Below are 13,408 nucleotides of genomic sequence, written 5' to 3'. Positions count from 1 at the left end.
AAATAACAAAACAGAGGCAACGCTGCTACACGTGAGACATAGTAACACTTAGTAGTACTTTATATTATTATATTTTCTTCTTTTGGAAACTTTGAATAAGTTCTCCTTACACATTACTCAGATCACATCTGGTTCCTGTTGATACATCACTTTTCAAGAGGAGGCAGCATAGAAAGAGGGAAAAAGAAGGGAAAAAGAACAGCAAGGACTTCATTTAATTTTGGTTACAGTTTGATCGATACCCAAAGTACAGTGTTTGAAATCAAAAATCCTTCTTATTATTGGTAATACTCGCCTTCCATTTTTTCAATAGACATACACCTCTAAAACTTTTTCTTATACAACTCCCAGGGTTTTATCCATATATGAAGGACGTCATCATGTTTGTCTTCAGCCTAACAGGACACAACTATTTTATAATCATTTTAATAGAAAGATAATTATGCATAATGTAGTCCATAATGATTAATACACATGTAAGATTTCATCTGGAAAACTATTGCATCTGTTAATTTTAAATAATTTAAACGACTCCTTGTATATAAATATTTCATTTAGTGAATTGATTTCCAAATGGATCAATTCTAAAAGCAACTACTCCTAGCAGTGTTAATGTACATTTTATTCATCAGACACTCATATCATTTCAACGTTACTTAAAACAAAAAAAAAAAAAAGAAAAAAAAAAAAGAGCATCTTGTGCTTTAGGGACATCCCTTAAGGGTAGACTTTTAAGCACCCACCTCGTGAACCACAAATCTACTCACTGCATTTTGATACATTACCACAAAAGCAAGAGAAAAATTATCAAGAAAGTATATATTTCAGATTGCTTATCTGCAACAAATGCTATCTCTTTGTTAAGTCTCTAGATACAATTGTATTTACCTTGAAGCAATAAACTATTTCAAGTACAGGATTTATGCACACTTGTAAAACCTATCCTGTTTATTCTTAGAGTAAGAAAAGAATCTCAGTTTTAAAAATAAAATATAAAATCTTCAATACTTATACATATTAATTTTCTTTTCCAATAGTAAACTGTGGTCACGCTTGAAAGAAAAACCACAACAAAACAAGGAAAGTGAAACAGATTAACTGCATAGCTCCAATACTCTTATTTCAGACAACATACTATAAATCATTTTGAAACAAAACAGGCAATTATAGTGTGCACAAATGTTATGATACTATGCCTCTATGCTGGTCCAGCGGTTCTAAATTATTGAAAGTGATGGCTGAACAAGGGCATATTGTTTCAACACACTTGGATTACTTTAACTATTTCAATTCTTTCTGTAGCTATCCAGTGCTATGCATACCTCTCCATTATCAATAAATAAATAAACATACATATAGATGTCTTAGGTAATTCTCACGACAATTAAGTGAGTTCAAATATATTCCCAAAACATCCATGGCAATGTATTTGGTTTGTGAAGAAAAATAACTACTTTTTCCCCTCAATACTGTAAGTATTATATAAAATAAAGTACACGTATTTTCTAACAATGCATTCAGTGAGGAGAAGAGCAGCTCCTTCCACCTAAACACAATGCCACACTTCAGTCCCCTTCACCTCACTGTAAAGGAAACAGGAGTGAGAGCCATAAGACAGAACCATTTCAAAACACAATCAGCTATTTGTAAACAAAACGCTTTCATGTGCAGAAAATCGGCAACTGCTAGTTGCAAGAAAAAGCACTAAGTAAGGTAAATCAATTCGCTTGCTAATTTCTCACCCTCGTTTATTTAGCTCTGCACTGTATTTGTCGTAATTGACTATAATTATGTTAATTACTAACTCCAGCATAATTACTATATTTATTGTCATTGAGCACACTATGTACCCAAAGCAAAGCTGGCATTTGTCGGGCATCAAAAAAAAATAAATAAATAAAACCACACCACTGCCAGAAGGGGTTGCTCTGAAAACTGACTAATACACCTTCAGCAAATGAAAGGGCAAAAGAGATTTCATGCAATGCTAGTTTGAAAGCATCGGTTCATTAAGGATATTAATTTTCTGATAACTACACATTTAAGCATGACACACTGGAGCAGTATCTACAGGATTTAGCAATTATTAATGCGTGACAGTTTCAAATGCTAAGTGAATCAATTAAACAGCAGCATTCACAATTTGAGAAGAGATAACTGCTTCATAACTGCTTAAGACTACAATTTTCACATGACAAAAAAGGGCCATTCAGGCTCCTTCAAAACCTGACAGGTCAAGAAAGAAGTTTGAAACAAAAGCACCTTATAACCATCATCTCTCCTCTTTACTTGTCAGATCAACTTTGCTAGTGTCTCCGCTGAAATGGCATCACCATGCCAGCTGCCACAAGGTGATTTTTCATGTCTTGTCAAAGAAATCTTTTATTCTATTTGCTCTGCATTAACATGTTACATTTATTGATCAAGCCCTTTCTGCAGCCACAGCAGGGCACTGTGCTCTTATGCCTAAGGGGGCTTTGATGTCCTGGTGACATTCTAGACCGAATAATGCACATACTAAATGGATTTAATGCAGAAATGTGTTTGTGCATGACAGCTACATTAATAACAGCCCCTCACACTGATAAATATGCAATTGCTACGATTAAGAGTTATCCAATTATGGTGAAAATATTTTTCTACCTTATAAATAAAACCATCAAAAAGTTTTAACAATAGTCCATTTTCTTCAACTCTTTAAAATGCTACAAAGATCAGTCTAAAGGCTTTTAAAATATATATGTCATGCTTTGTTTTGAATTCTGGATTTTATTTTCATCTCCCTTTTGTTGTTCATCTGCCTGATCTCAGCATCTCTTATTGCTGCACAAACTGAGAAAGTGGCAAGAAAAAAAAAACCTCCCCTATGCATCCTCAACTTACCAAGAGGAACATACCCTGCAAAACTGAGGCCCCGTCACAAGCTGCTGCTTGCCTATTTTCCCCTAGCAAGGAAACAGTAGGCAGAAGACGGAAATAAACAATCTGTAGTCCACAGAGAGGACACTACAAAGCCTCAGCCACACAGAAGTGGTGGAGGAACATTCCAGACTAGGATTGAAGTTCAAGGGGATGTTTTCATATACAGACCTTCTTAATCGGACAGTGGAAAATATGCACAAGCACACACTGTGCAAATTATTCATGCTCCTAGCAGAAATAATCTGCACCCCAGAGAGAGGGAAGAGATATCTGTATCTCCCTGAGCACAATTATTGGATTAATCCTCCCTCATTGGCTAAGATAAAAGATTCACTCTCCCTTCCGCCTCACGGTTTAGAGCCTGGAGAAGTCTATGTAAGAAAAATAGCTTGCATTTAAAAACACAGAATTAGAGGATGAACTTCTAAGATGGCCAAAAGTAGATGCTGTTTATAAAAGCAAGGCATCTATTTTTACAACACAGACATCTGTTATTTCGGCACTTGAGCACATTTAGCCTTTAATGTGAAAGGAGACTTTTGGAACAAAGAAGGTTATCTAGAACACTTATAAGAACCTTTGAATAGTTTCTCTCTCCTTGCAAAACAGTAAGATGTACCCAACAAAAAAACTTCGTATTTCATCCATGACTCTCCTTGCTACTTATTTTTGCTTATTTACTCCCTTCTTTCCTTCACCAATAATTATTATTTATCTTTTTCCAATGAAATCTTGAACTTCTAATGGTCAACAGTTCCACATTCCCTTTTGAAACTATTTACAGCAAAGCACCCCAGGAACATTGGCACAGGCAATCAGCGATCTTCCTTCACGTGCTCCATTCTTTCATTAAATGGAAACTGGGGAATAGCATTCCACATATTACAGAACAAAATATTGGCCCTTACAGCACTCTATTACCATTGAAGACTATCGAATACAGTTGCTATAAGACTCAGAAGTAGCATTCCAAAGCAAAACAACTCTGCAACTGAAATATGCCTGATTTAAAATACGCAGTATTAGTTCATTTCTAAAATAGCTGAAAATCACTAACAACTCCAAACAACTGCTTTAATTCTGGCCATTTTGCTACAGACGACCACGCCAATAGAGCTGCAGAATCACAGCCTAATTTAGGTTGGAAGAGGCATCTAGAGATCATCTAGTCCAATGCACTGCTCAAATCAGGGCAACTTTACAGTTAGATCAGGTTGATTGGGACTCTGTACAGCTGCACTTTGAATAGCACCTAGGATGAAGGTTCTATAGCCTGAATACCTCTTCCACTCAATCTTTCTCACTGTGAAGTTTTTTTCCCTTACATACAGTTGTTCCCTTGCTGCAGCCTGCAATGACTAACTCTAGTCCTTTTGGTGTACATCTCTGACAAGAGCTTGGCTTCATCTTCTTCACAACCCTCTCAGCAGTCCAACAAAACACATTAGAAACTGTTTAAACAAAACTTGCGAAGAAAACAGGATGAGAAGAAATAATTCACAAGAGGACTACAGTGATCTGGAGTTGAAGGAATTTAGTCTACCACCCGTAGAAAAGGAGACAGAATAGGGCTGTGCTATATCTTGTTGATTACAACCACCACGCCTTCAAATACACACCAGATTTTCCCTTTGTTTCATTGCTGCTACAAATTGCTGCTACTCTTCCTCTTTCCCACCTTTTCTGCCACTCACCTCTCCTATTTTCCTCCTCCCTCCTGAGGGAAAGAGACAGCAGTCACTTTGCTTTGGCTGCCAAAAGAGTTGGATCCACGCAATACACTGGGTAATGTAGGATAGAGAGCAGTTCTTCAAAAAGGCAAAATAAAAAGTAAGAGAGCTCTCTTAAAGAGCAACTATTTGTATTTATCTAACATTGTTAGACTTTCAACATCTGATGCAAAGAACAAAGTGCCTATATTGGCCCCAATTTTTATTTAACAGCAAGGAAGACTCAAATCTGAAAAGAATTCTGTAGGTGGTGAAAATTTATTTCTCCATATAAATTTCCCAAGACAAAAAAAAAAAAAAAAAAAAAAAAAAACACACTTGACCCTTCCAATTTAATTCTCCTCTTTTGTGTTCATTTGTTTTCATCACAGCCAAGAAGCAAGACGAGCAAAACAAGTAAGAAAACCACCAAAAATGAGAACACTGAACCCATATAATCACTCTTAATCACAGAACCAAAGACTAGAGCCAGGAGTGCCATCACAGCCAATAGCAAATTAGACAATATCCCTAAATTCTTAAAAAATCATTATCTAAATACACATTAGCTCAACAACTTTAAAAAAAAAAAAAAAAAAAAAAAAATTGAATGGTAGAGAATAAACTCCTTGCTTTGTTACAACAGCAAGAAAATATTTTCCAAAAATACACAACATCATCTACTGAAATACGAAATTAAGGGACAAATTCAAAAGTTCTTTGAGTGTAAAACAAGTCATAAAATGGTGTGATTGAGTAATTCTTGCCCATTTTACTACACAGTGCCAGCAGATCTTTCCACTCTTCTACCAGCATACCTGGACAAGCCTCTGAAAACACATTTTTTGGTGAAAAGCCTGAAACAGCAAAATTACTTACTTAGCGCTATCCTAACCTTTGCAACCAAGTAATCTACATTACCATGGTGTAAACATCAGTGACATTCACTACAGTAATTTTTTAATCAAGTCTAATATTATGCATATTTCTTGCGTAAGGAAGTATTCTGGCACACATATCATGAAGCGGAAATCTATCTTTATGACAAGAATCTCTTAGGTGCACACGTATGAGCGCACACAATAAAGACTGGAAGCCAACAACCACACAAAATTTCTGGATTTGAAAGGACAGCACCGCCTGGAAAGAACTGTCTGCTGCCAACTGATCAAAAAGTGAATGCATTATAAACACTGTATCTCTCTCTCGCTCCACATGCAAGTACAATTATTACAGCAACATTAAATGACTGGTGTCCACAGAATGAAAAAAAGCTTCCTTCATTGCTCAATTGTTAATTTGTTAAGCTTTCAGAATTTCTACTAATACTTATGCAACACAATATATTGTTTAGTTGGTACACGAGGGTGGCTCCTTTTAAAATACAGCAGTACCCTTGCTTATGGAAAGTAGGAAAAACCCCATATGAAAAAAACATAGAAGTTGGTAAATACTTATTTCTTATCTGACATTGAGAACAAGCAATAAACTCCTCAGCATTTCTATGGCCCAGATACTACTTGGAGAAAATCAATGACCACTATACTTGTTTTCCTTCAAAGAACACACAGATATGCTGATCTAGAATGAATCATACAAGGAAAACTAATCTATTTACTACTAATAACTTCTCCCTTCGGTCAATCTATAATTACCCAGTTCAGATTAATTCACTTCTCCAAGATCAGTAGAGCAGAATCATGAATTGAATTTGGTACCTACACCCAAACAACCTATAAATCCCCTTGTTTGCTAACTAGACATCGCAGCTCAAATTCAGGGAACACTGAGCAGTCACAGTTTTATAAGAGACACTGCTCAGGATCATGTACCATCAGAAAGAGCCTCAAGAGACTGAGCATATGCATCCTGTTCAGTTAAAATCAGATTTTAACAAGTACAGTATTGTGTATTTCTCTTTCTGTTAGAGAATGTAACAATTACATTTGTTAGAGAACGTAATGGAAAGCACAGCAATAACAGCGAAACAGCAAAGTCCTAGGCTACAGAGAGTGAGGACTTGCTCAAACGCAACAGCCACAGGCACAGAAATAAAGGAAAGAAGGCACTTACCTTTAGAGAGCCTCAAGCAAACAGGAATCTCCAACAAGATGGCCAACCTCCATGGCCAACCTTGAAATGAGGCCTGAAAGGGGTGGATCCTGGCTCTACTCCTTCCAGTCACTCAGGAACACTGCATGCACCTGAGCTCCCCTGGGTTGGCCCTGCCTTCCAACCAGGTGCTCAATCACTGCTTCAGGTCATGACTCAGCATTTCCACTACACAGGAGTATCCAATTGAAAAAGTCAAATATCAAACACAGACCCTACTGAATACCACTGACTTCAGCTGGAGTTGAAGATATTTATGTCTTACAGATCATCTAATCTTACAGGTCTGATTCAAATTAAGTTACATCCAGCAGAGTTTATTGAAAATAGCTTAGTCAAAGATTAAAATGCTACCACAAGTATCTCAAGTAACAAATCAATTTCCTCTCTTCTTCCTAGCTTTTACCTGCTGTGTCCAAACGATAGAACTGATACGCTAATTTTTAGAACTAACTTCAATTTCCCACCTAGTAAATCCCAAAACGTGGCAATTCACAGTCATCATCATACACTTTCTTCCAATACCATAGCAATCCAGTGGTAGACATGAAAAGCTACTGTACATTATGTGCCTATTTAAAGGATGACTAGCTAAGTGCCTTATATTAGCATATTATTAATGCTAGCAAATCCCATTTTTATCCACGGCAGGAGTGAAAACCCATGGTCTTCTTCATTCAACCTACACATATGCTGACAAAAATTTGTTGTAGAAAGCCAAAATACTTTTTAAAGATATATTTCAAGTTTAAAGTTTCTCCCCCTATGAATACATAGACAATAATCTCTCTTCTGATTACAGTTGCCATAGGTATACAGCCACAAGACAGATATATGGTAAGCTTAAGATAATGGCAATCCATAGATTAAGTGTCTCCTTTGCTCTGCTGCCTCTTGCATACAGGAATCAGTCTTTCAGTTTATGGCAGTTCAAGATAACATTTATTAGCATTACGTAAGATAAAACCCATGACTGCTCTCGCTAGGAGAACTAGCATGTTACTTCTACATGACTCACTCCTCACAGGTAGGTTCTGAGTTTACCTTCCAGTGAAACATAAGGAAAAAGAAAGAATGCACAGTTCTAATGCTAAAATCTACACTTTCTTAAAAAAATAACTATATGCCACTTTTTTTTCCCTACGTATCTACAAAGTTTCAAATCTGAAAGATACAATACTGAACCCCACCAGGCTTTTCACACAATTAAATGAAAATGAGTATTGTTTAGTATTTTCTTAATGATTAATAGGAATACTATAAAATTATTAATCAATCCATACGTTAAAAAAATTTAAAATTGATTTATAAATTCTAACTGCATTTAGCTTTAACCCTTATCTATATAGCTCCACAAAATAAAATCATACACAGTGTAGGGGAACTGTTGGATCATAACCTGAACCTCTGATTGACCACCTGAGGCAAGCAATGAGTCAGTCACAGGAGCACAGGTGAAGGCAATTCATCTGAGTGATCGGAAGGGGTGGAGCCCGGCTCCACTTCTCCTAGACTCCATTTAAGGGCTGACTTCCACTGAGGAAGGATCTCTCTCTGGAGACCTTTCCTCATAGATTTTCTTGTGAGCTTGCAATGCCAGTGAGTGCTTTCCATTTATCTCTGATTATCTTTTTTAATGTGATAATCTTACTAGGCTGACATCTGTATACTTATAGATCATACACACAGCCTAGGAACAGAGCATTACAAATCATTTACAATAACACAAGATTCACAAATAAAAAAGGAAACGGAGAAGTACACACTTACTTGCTTTTTGGTTAAGAATAATTCACATTTCATCCCATTCTTCACTTCTTCAGGTAATATCGCTTATTTTCCATTTTGAAGAGAATAAATCATACTGAGCATCTTTTACATTTACACCAGATATTTACAGACTCACCTGGTTACTTGTGTTCCAAAGAAGAGAAAACAAACATTGATAAAACAGTATCACTCATACAGTAACTGAATGTAACTCACATATATGTATGCTTTTATTTTGAGGGGAAAAAAAAAAAAAATTCCAGGATTGGAGTGGGTGCCCCGTAGTGCACTTGAAAAACCTAAACATTACAACATACCTTAACAAGTTGAAGCTAAGATCTAGTCTTTTTGCCATATGTCCATATTTTCTTCCCAGGAATTCAGGAATTTCTTCACAGTCTTGACTAATATAGGACACCTGAGAATTGAAAGCAAAAAGGAAGCATGTCATAAGTAGATTATTTACAGTTTCCTGTCCAGATTCTGTCTCATTGATCCAATGACAACATACGGTATAATGAACATTCATTACAGCTTCAAGCTACATCAGTTTTTACTGCTGCAGAATCTATCACAATCTCATTTTTCTTTCAATGCAATCAGCTTAATTCTTAACACGTGCTTAGTCCTATTTACAATATAGCATATTTTTCTCATTTCAGGTAACAATAATTTGATCAAACACATTGCATTTATTCCTTCTAGTAGTATATCATATTCTGTTCCACTTTTAATACTTGAATTTAGCATTACTTCAGATTACCCTTCTGATACTCCAAAGGAAAACATTTTGTAAGTCTTTCAAAGGACTTTCTAGTTTGCTTTGCAGTACGGAAGTCATTCAGTACAGGAACATTACAAAATCTTTGGACAAAAAAAGCAATCAGTACAAAGTCAAACCATTTTCATACCCCTTCTTTGAGATTATTATTTCCAGTGATATGCTAGAGACAGAGCAAGAAGGTCACTCAAGATAGAAGAAACCAAAAATACAGGCTTGTTTACACAGTGATTTAAGTCTTAAAGATTTTTGGCTTCAACACAACTGCTGTTTCACTCCCCTTTGTACCCTAAATGCTAATGTATATTTTTCTTCCTTTCAATACCTACCTATCTAAACTACCTTCAATAAACAAAGGAAGAATTAATGGTAGTAAAAATAGTCTATTCTTATTTCTCTTTAGCCATGATGAAGTAAGTGATGATATTTCCAGAAAAGCACAAACAATAACATGATTACACTTCATGTATTCTGTCAGCTCTGTTGTCTTGGAGGTCTGGTTTGATTTCTTCAGAGAGAATCCCCACAAAGTCTGCTAAACATATTGTCATGAACTCTTCATGTCTGTATTGACTCATCCAAAATTGACATTTCAAATATTTTGCTAAATAAATGTTAGTTGCCTTTAAATGGCAACTTGCTATTTAAGTGGATTTCGTCACTGTGTTAGATCACTATCTATAAGATACAGCTGTTATCTAGATATCTAATACAATTTCAAGACCACGTCCCACTGGCCTACAGGATATTAGATGAAAAATATGCAGAAAGGTCAAATTTTGTTTTAATAGTAATTCACTTTCTGGTAAATAGAGACTCCTCTGCAGATCAGACTGATGGCATGTACTTGTGCAAATTATCCCCATTTCTTACACAATAATAATGTCTGCAATCTGATCATATGGAATCACATTCAATTTAATTCACTTTGTTCCATACCTTAAGCAAACAAACCTCACTGCAGTGGAATATTTTTATGATCAGAAAACAAGTTGCTTGAAGTTCAGTTGAACAACTTTTTCCCTCTTGTTACGACATGCCTATTCTTACAATAATTTCTGCTATTTGATATACATATGACATTAGAAACTAAATATAAGGACCCGGGAAAAGTTTTAGCTAGTTTACATCCTAATAGTTTGGACATAACAGACACGATTTTCCACATTCCACTGAATTAAGCATGTATGTATATTTATTTATTTTCCCTTCAGTTTTCATCTAAGAAAACCACAACATATTTTACAATATACATGAAGTACACAAACAAGAATTGCTTCACTCTTCACAGAAAGGTAGATTACTATAAATAGATGCTTGCAAACCCTTGGAGAGACACCATTTTAGCAGCAGAATATTTCAGACAAAGCAGTAATTCAGTGTAACATGTAATGGATACAACTAAAATTTGATGTCCGTGAACACTAGGAGTGTAAGACAATCTCATGCAAGTACAGCCATAGCAAGAGCACCAACCACCATCTCTCCCCCACAGGGGTGTAGAGCAAGCAATTCCAACCTGCATTCCCACTGCTCCAGAAACTTACCTATCCTCAGCTGCTCTAGGTCCACAAGAACAGAAGTTGAAGAAAAAAGTTCATTTAAACAGATTTTGAAACATGCAAAAGGCAAAATGCATAACGTGTTGTAAAGCTTCAGTCTTTGAACCACTATACTATATAAATACACTTGCACAAGTGGTACAAACAGATTGGACACAGTTGTATTTGTAGGTGGCATACAGTTGTTATGCTGAGGCCTTGTGAAAGGTATTTCACTTGCACAAAGTCCACTTCAGCTCATTCACTGTTACAAGCACCTTTTTGAATTTAAGCCAGCAGATTTATTTTCCTACAAAGTACACTCACTTCAGATCTCTATCCCTTTTCTATAAACTTGCTTGGGATCCTCAAGAGCCCTCTTGACTATAACAGCAGCAGCAACTGTCAGATCACCAGCTATGCAATACACAATAAGACTTCTTCAATAAGTTTTGGAGAGCATTATTTATTCACTCTTCTGCTGCTTGAACAATGCTGGTATGAAGCAAGTCTTCAACAGTCTGGACAAGCAAAAAAAACAATGTGTCTTCATTTTTAGTCTTTCAGTTCAAAATAATTTGCTCAGAAAAACAACCAAATATACACAATCTGGTATTCTTCCTTTTGCATCCACCTCAAATAACCCTAAAAAAAAAAAAAAGAGCTTTCAAGTGCATATCTAGAGATGTCATCACTGAGAGATGAGAGCAAATACACCTTGCCCAAGACATCTAGGCTCCTTGGGTACAGGGCACACCAGTAACAGCAGGTTTCTCCGATTCTCTATACCCAGCACAGAACACCCCATGGGATGAGAACTAGATAAAGATGTCTCTATTCCCTAATTCTCCACCTCAAACTGAGATGGTCATCATCAAACACTCTTCATTACTGGCACCCAGCTCAGGATCCCAAAGAAACACTCAGATCCCAGCATCAGATGGCTGTGGGCAGCTCAGACCTTCTCGCAGACTCTTCAATACACTGTATACAATTCAGGAAAAAAATACGCATTTACAAAATATTTAAAACATAACAAATTAACATCAGTCAACAGTAGTCATACCTCTCTTCGGCTTTACTTTCAGAGGCTAAGAACAAGCCCAGCTCCCTCAGTCTGTCTTCACAGCTGAGGTGCTCCAGCCCTCTGACCATATTCGTGGCCCTCTTTTGGATTCATTTCAAAAACATATTGCCTTCCACTGAAGGGCATTACATGTGAATAACATTTCCAGTCAGATGGGCACGGTATGACACTGTAACCTGCTAGCAGGTGGGATGATGTTAGGCACAAAGCCAAATGAAAGCTATGCTTCACTCGGAGGGATTTACTCCAGGCCCAAGGGAACACACAATGCTCCTCTGGGCCACAGCGCATGCAGAGACCACAGGAACCATTTCCTGAGGCAGCTGCGCAATTAGCCACTTGCCTCCCTATCACATGTATGCTTACAGGAATTCCACACTGAAACAGAAACCAGAGCACAGGAACAACCCGAGGGGCAGCACCCCGGTCAACGGCATACCATTTTCTGAAAGAACCAAAGCTTCATTCCTTTCTTCCCACAGCCCTCAGGGTCCACATGCTGGCTGAGCGCTGGAGCAACTGGGGTGCTTTTGGGTCACCGCTAGGCCAGCAGACCCCACGCCCGGCCTGACCGCCAGATGCAGAACTCGGACTGGAGATCGCTGTGCAAACAGAGGTGCTCCCCAGCAAAGCCTCAGGAACGAGCCCTTTGCACCTGGCGAGCCTGCAGGAGCTGCGACAGGGACAGAACGAGAACCCCCTGCACTCAAGCGCCCGGGGCGGAGGCACACAGCACCCTGTGCCGGGCCGACGGGCAGCACGATCGCGGCGGGCTCCACGCGCAGCGCTCGGCGCTCCGAACTCCCGCACGGGCGGACGGGAGGCGTCGATGCGGACGGGAGGCGTCGATGCCTCCGCGGGGCTCCCAGCGGCAGCAGCCGACCCCCCGCAGAGATGGAGGGAAGAGGCGGAGAGGCGCCGGCGGCAGGTGGTGCGGTGCGCGGCGTGACGCGGACACTTACTTGGGCTCCGCTCACTACTAGCCCTGCCATGGCGGAGGGGGGTCGGGACGGTGCTCCGCAGACGGCGGCGGCTCGGGGCTGGGCCGGGGCTCGCGCCGCCGCTTCCTCGCGGCAGTCAGCTGACGCGGGCGGAAGCGCGACCGGGCCGCGGGAGGGGGCGGTGGCTGAACCCAGTTCCCGCCGCCACCTGAGGCCCCTCCGCCTTGCCCTGGGCAACATCTCTATAAGGAGCTATGGTTTCTGCAGCGACACTTTGGATTCCCTTCCCTTTGAGGACCTGGACTTGCGTTCCACGTGCAGAGCAACCCATTGATTCGGAGCGCTAACTCGCCTTGGAAGGGATGTGCATTGCTGGTAAAGCAGTGCGTGCAGACACATCCATGGTGCTGTCTTTATGGCCATAAAATACAGGGAAATTTGCACGGAGAACAGAACTGCCTCTGGAATTACCAGGAATACCCATCAAAGAGGTTCTCCCAGGGCATGAGTTTGCTCAGTAAAATAGACAAAGGATGGCGGGCTGC

The 13,408-nt window shown here is 38.9% G+C and overlaps 1 protein-coding gene across 7 annotated transcripts in view; it reads right to left on the bottom strand.

The window, feature by feature from the left end:
- LRMDA (leucine rich melanocyte differentiation associated) overlaps positions 1-12,963 on the bottom strand; it is a 631,888-nt gene extending 618,925 nt beyond the window's left edge. For 2 of the 7 annotated variants that reach the window (XM_042818019.1, XM_042818024.1), the window contains exons 1-2: positions 12,885-12,963; positions 8,831-8,931 (exon numbers count right to left, since the gene is read on the bottom strand). In XM_042818019.1, the coding sequence (XP_042673953.1) occupies positions 8,831-8,931; positions 12,885-12,914 (131 nt within the window). In that variant the 5' untranslated portion in view covers positions 12,915-12,963. Of the gene's footprint in view, positions 1-8,830; positions 8,932-10,841; positions 12,340-12,361; positions 12,642-12,884 lie in introns of those variants that run through there. The other 5 variants (XR_006168712.1, XM_042818021.1, XM_042818023.1 and 2 more) reach the window with 5 other exon arrangements.
- Positions 12,964-13,408: the final 445 nt, after the last annotated feature.

This window comes from Centrocercus urophasianus, unplaced genomic scaffold, assembly GCF_019232065.1.
Source record: "Centrocercus urophasianus isolate 14NV4802_14NV808 unplaced genomic scaffold, USGS_Curo_1.0 seq_17, whole genome shotgun sequence".
NCBI classification, from domain to species: Eukaryota; Metazoa; Chordata; class Aves; order Galliformes; family Phasianidae; genus Centrocercus; species Centrocercus urophasianus.
This window is presented reverse-complemented; position numbering and strand designations above follow the sequence as displayed.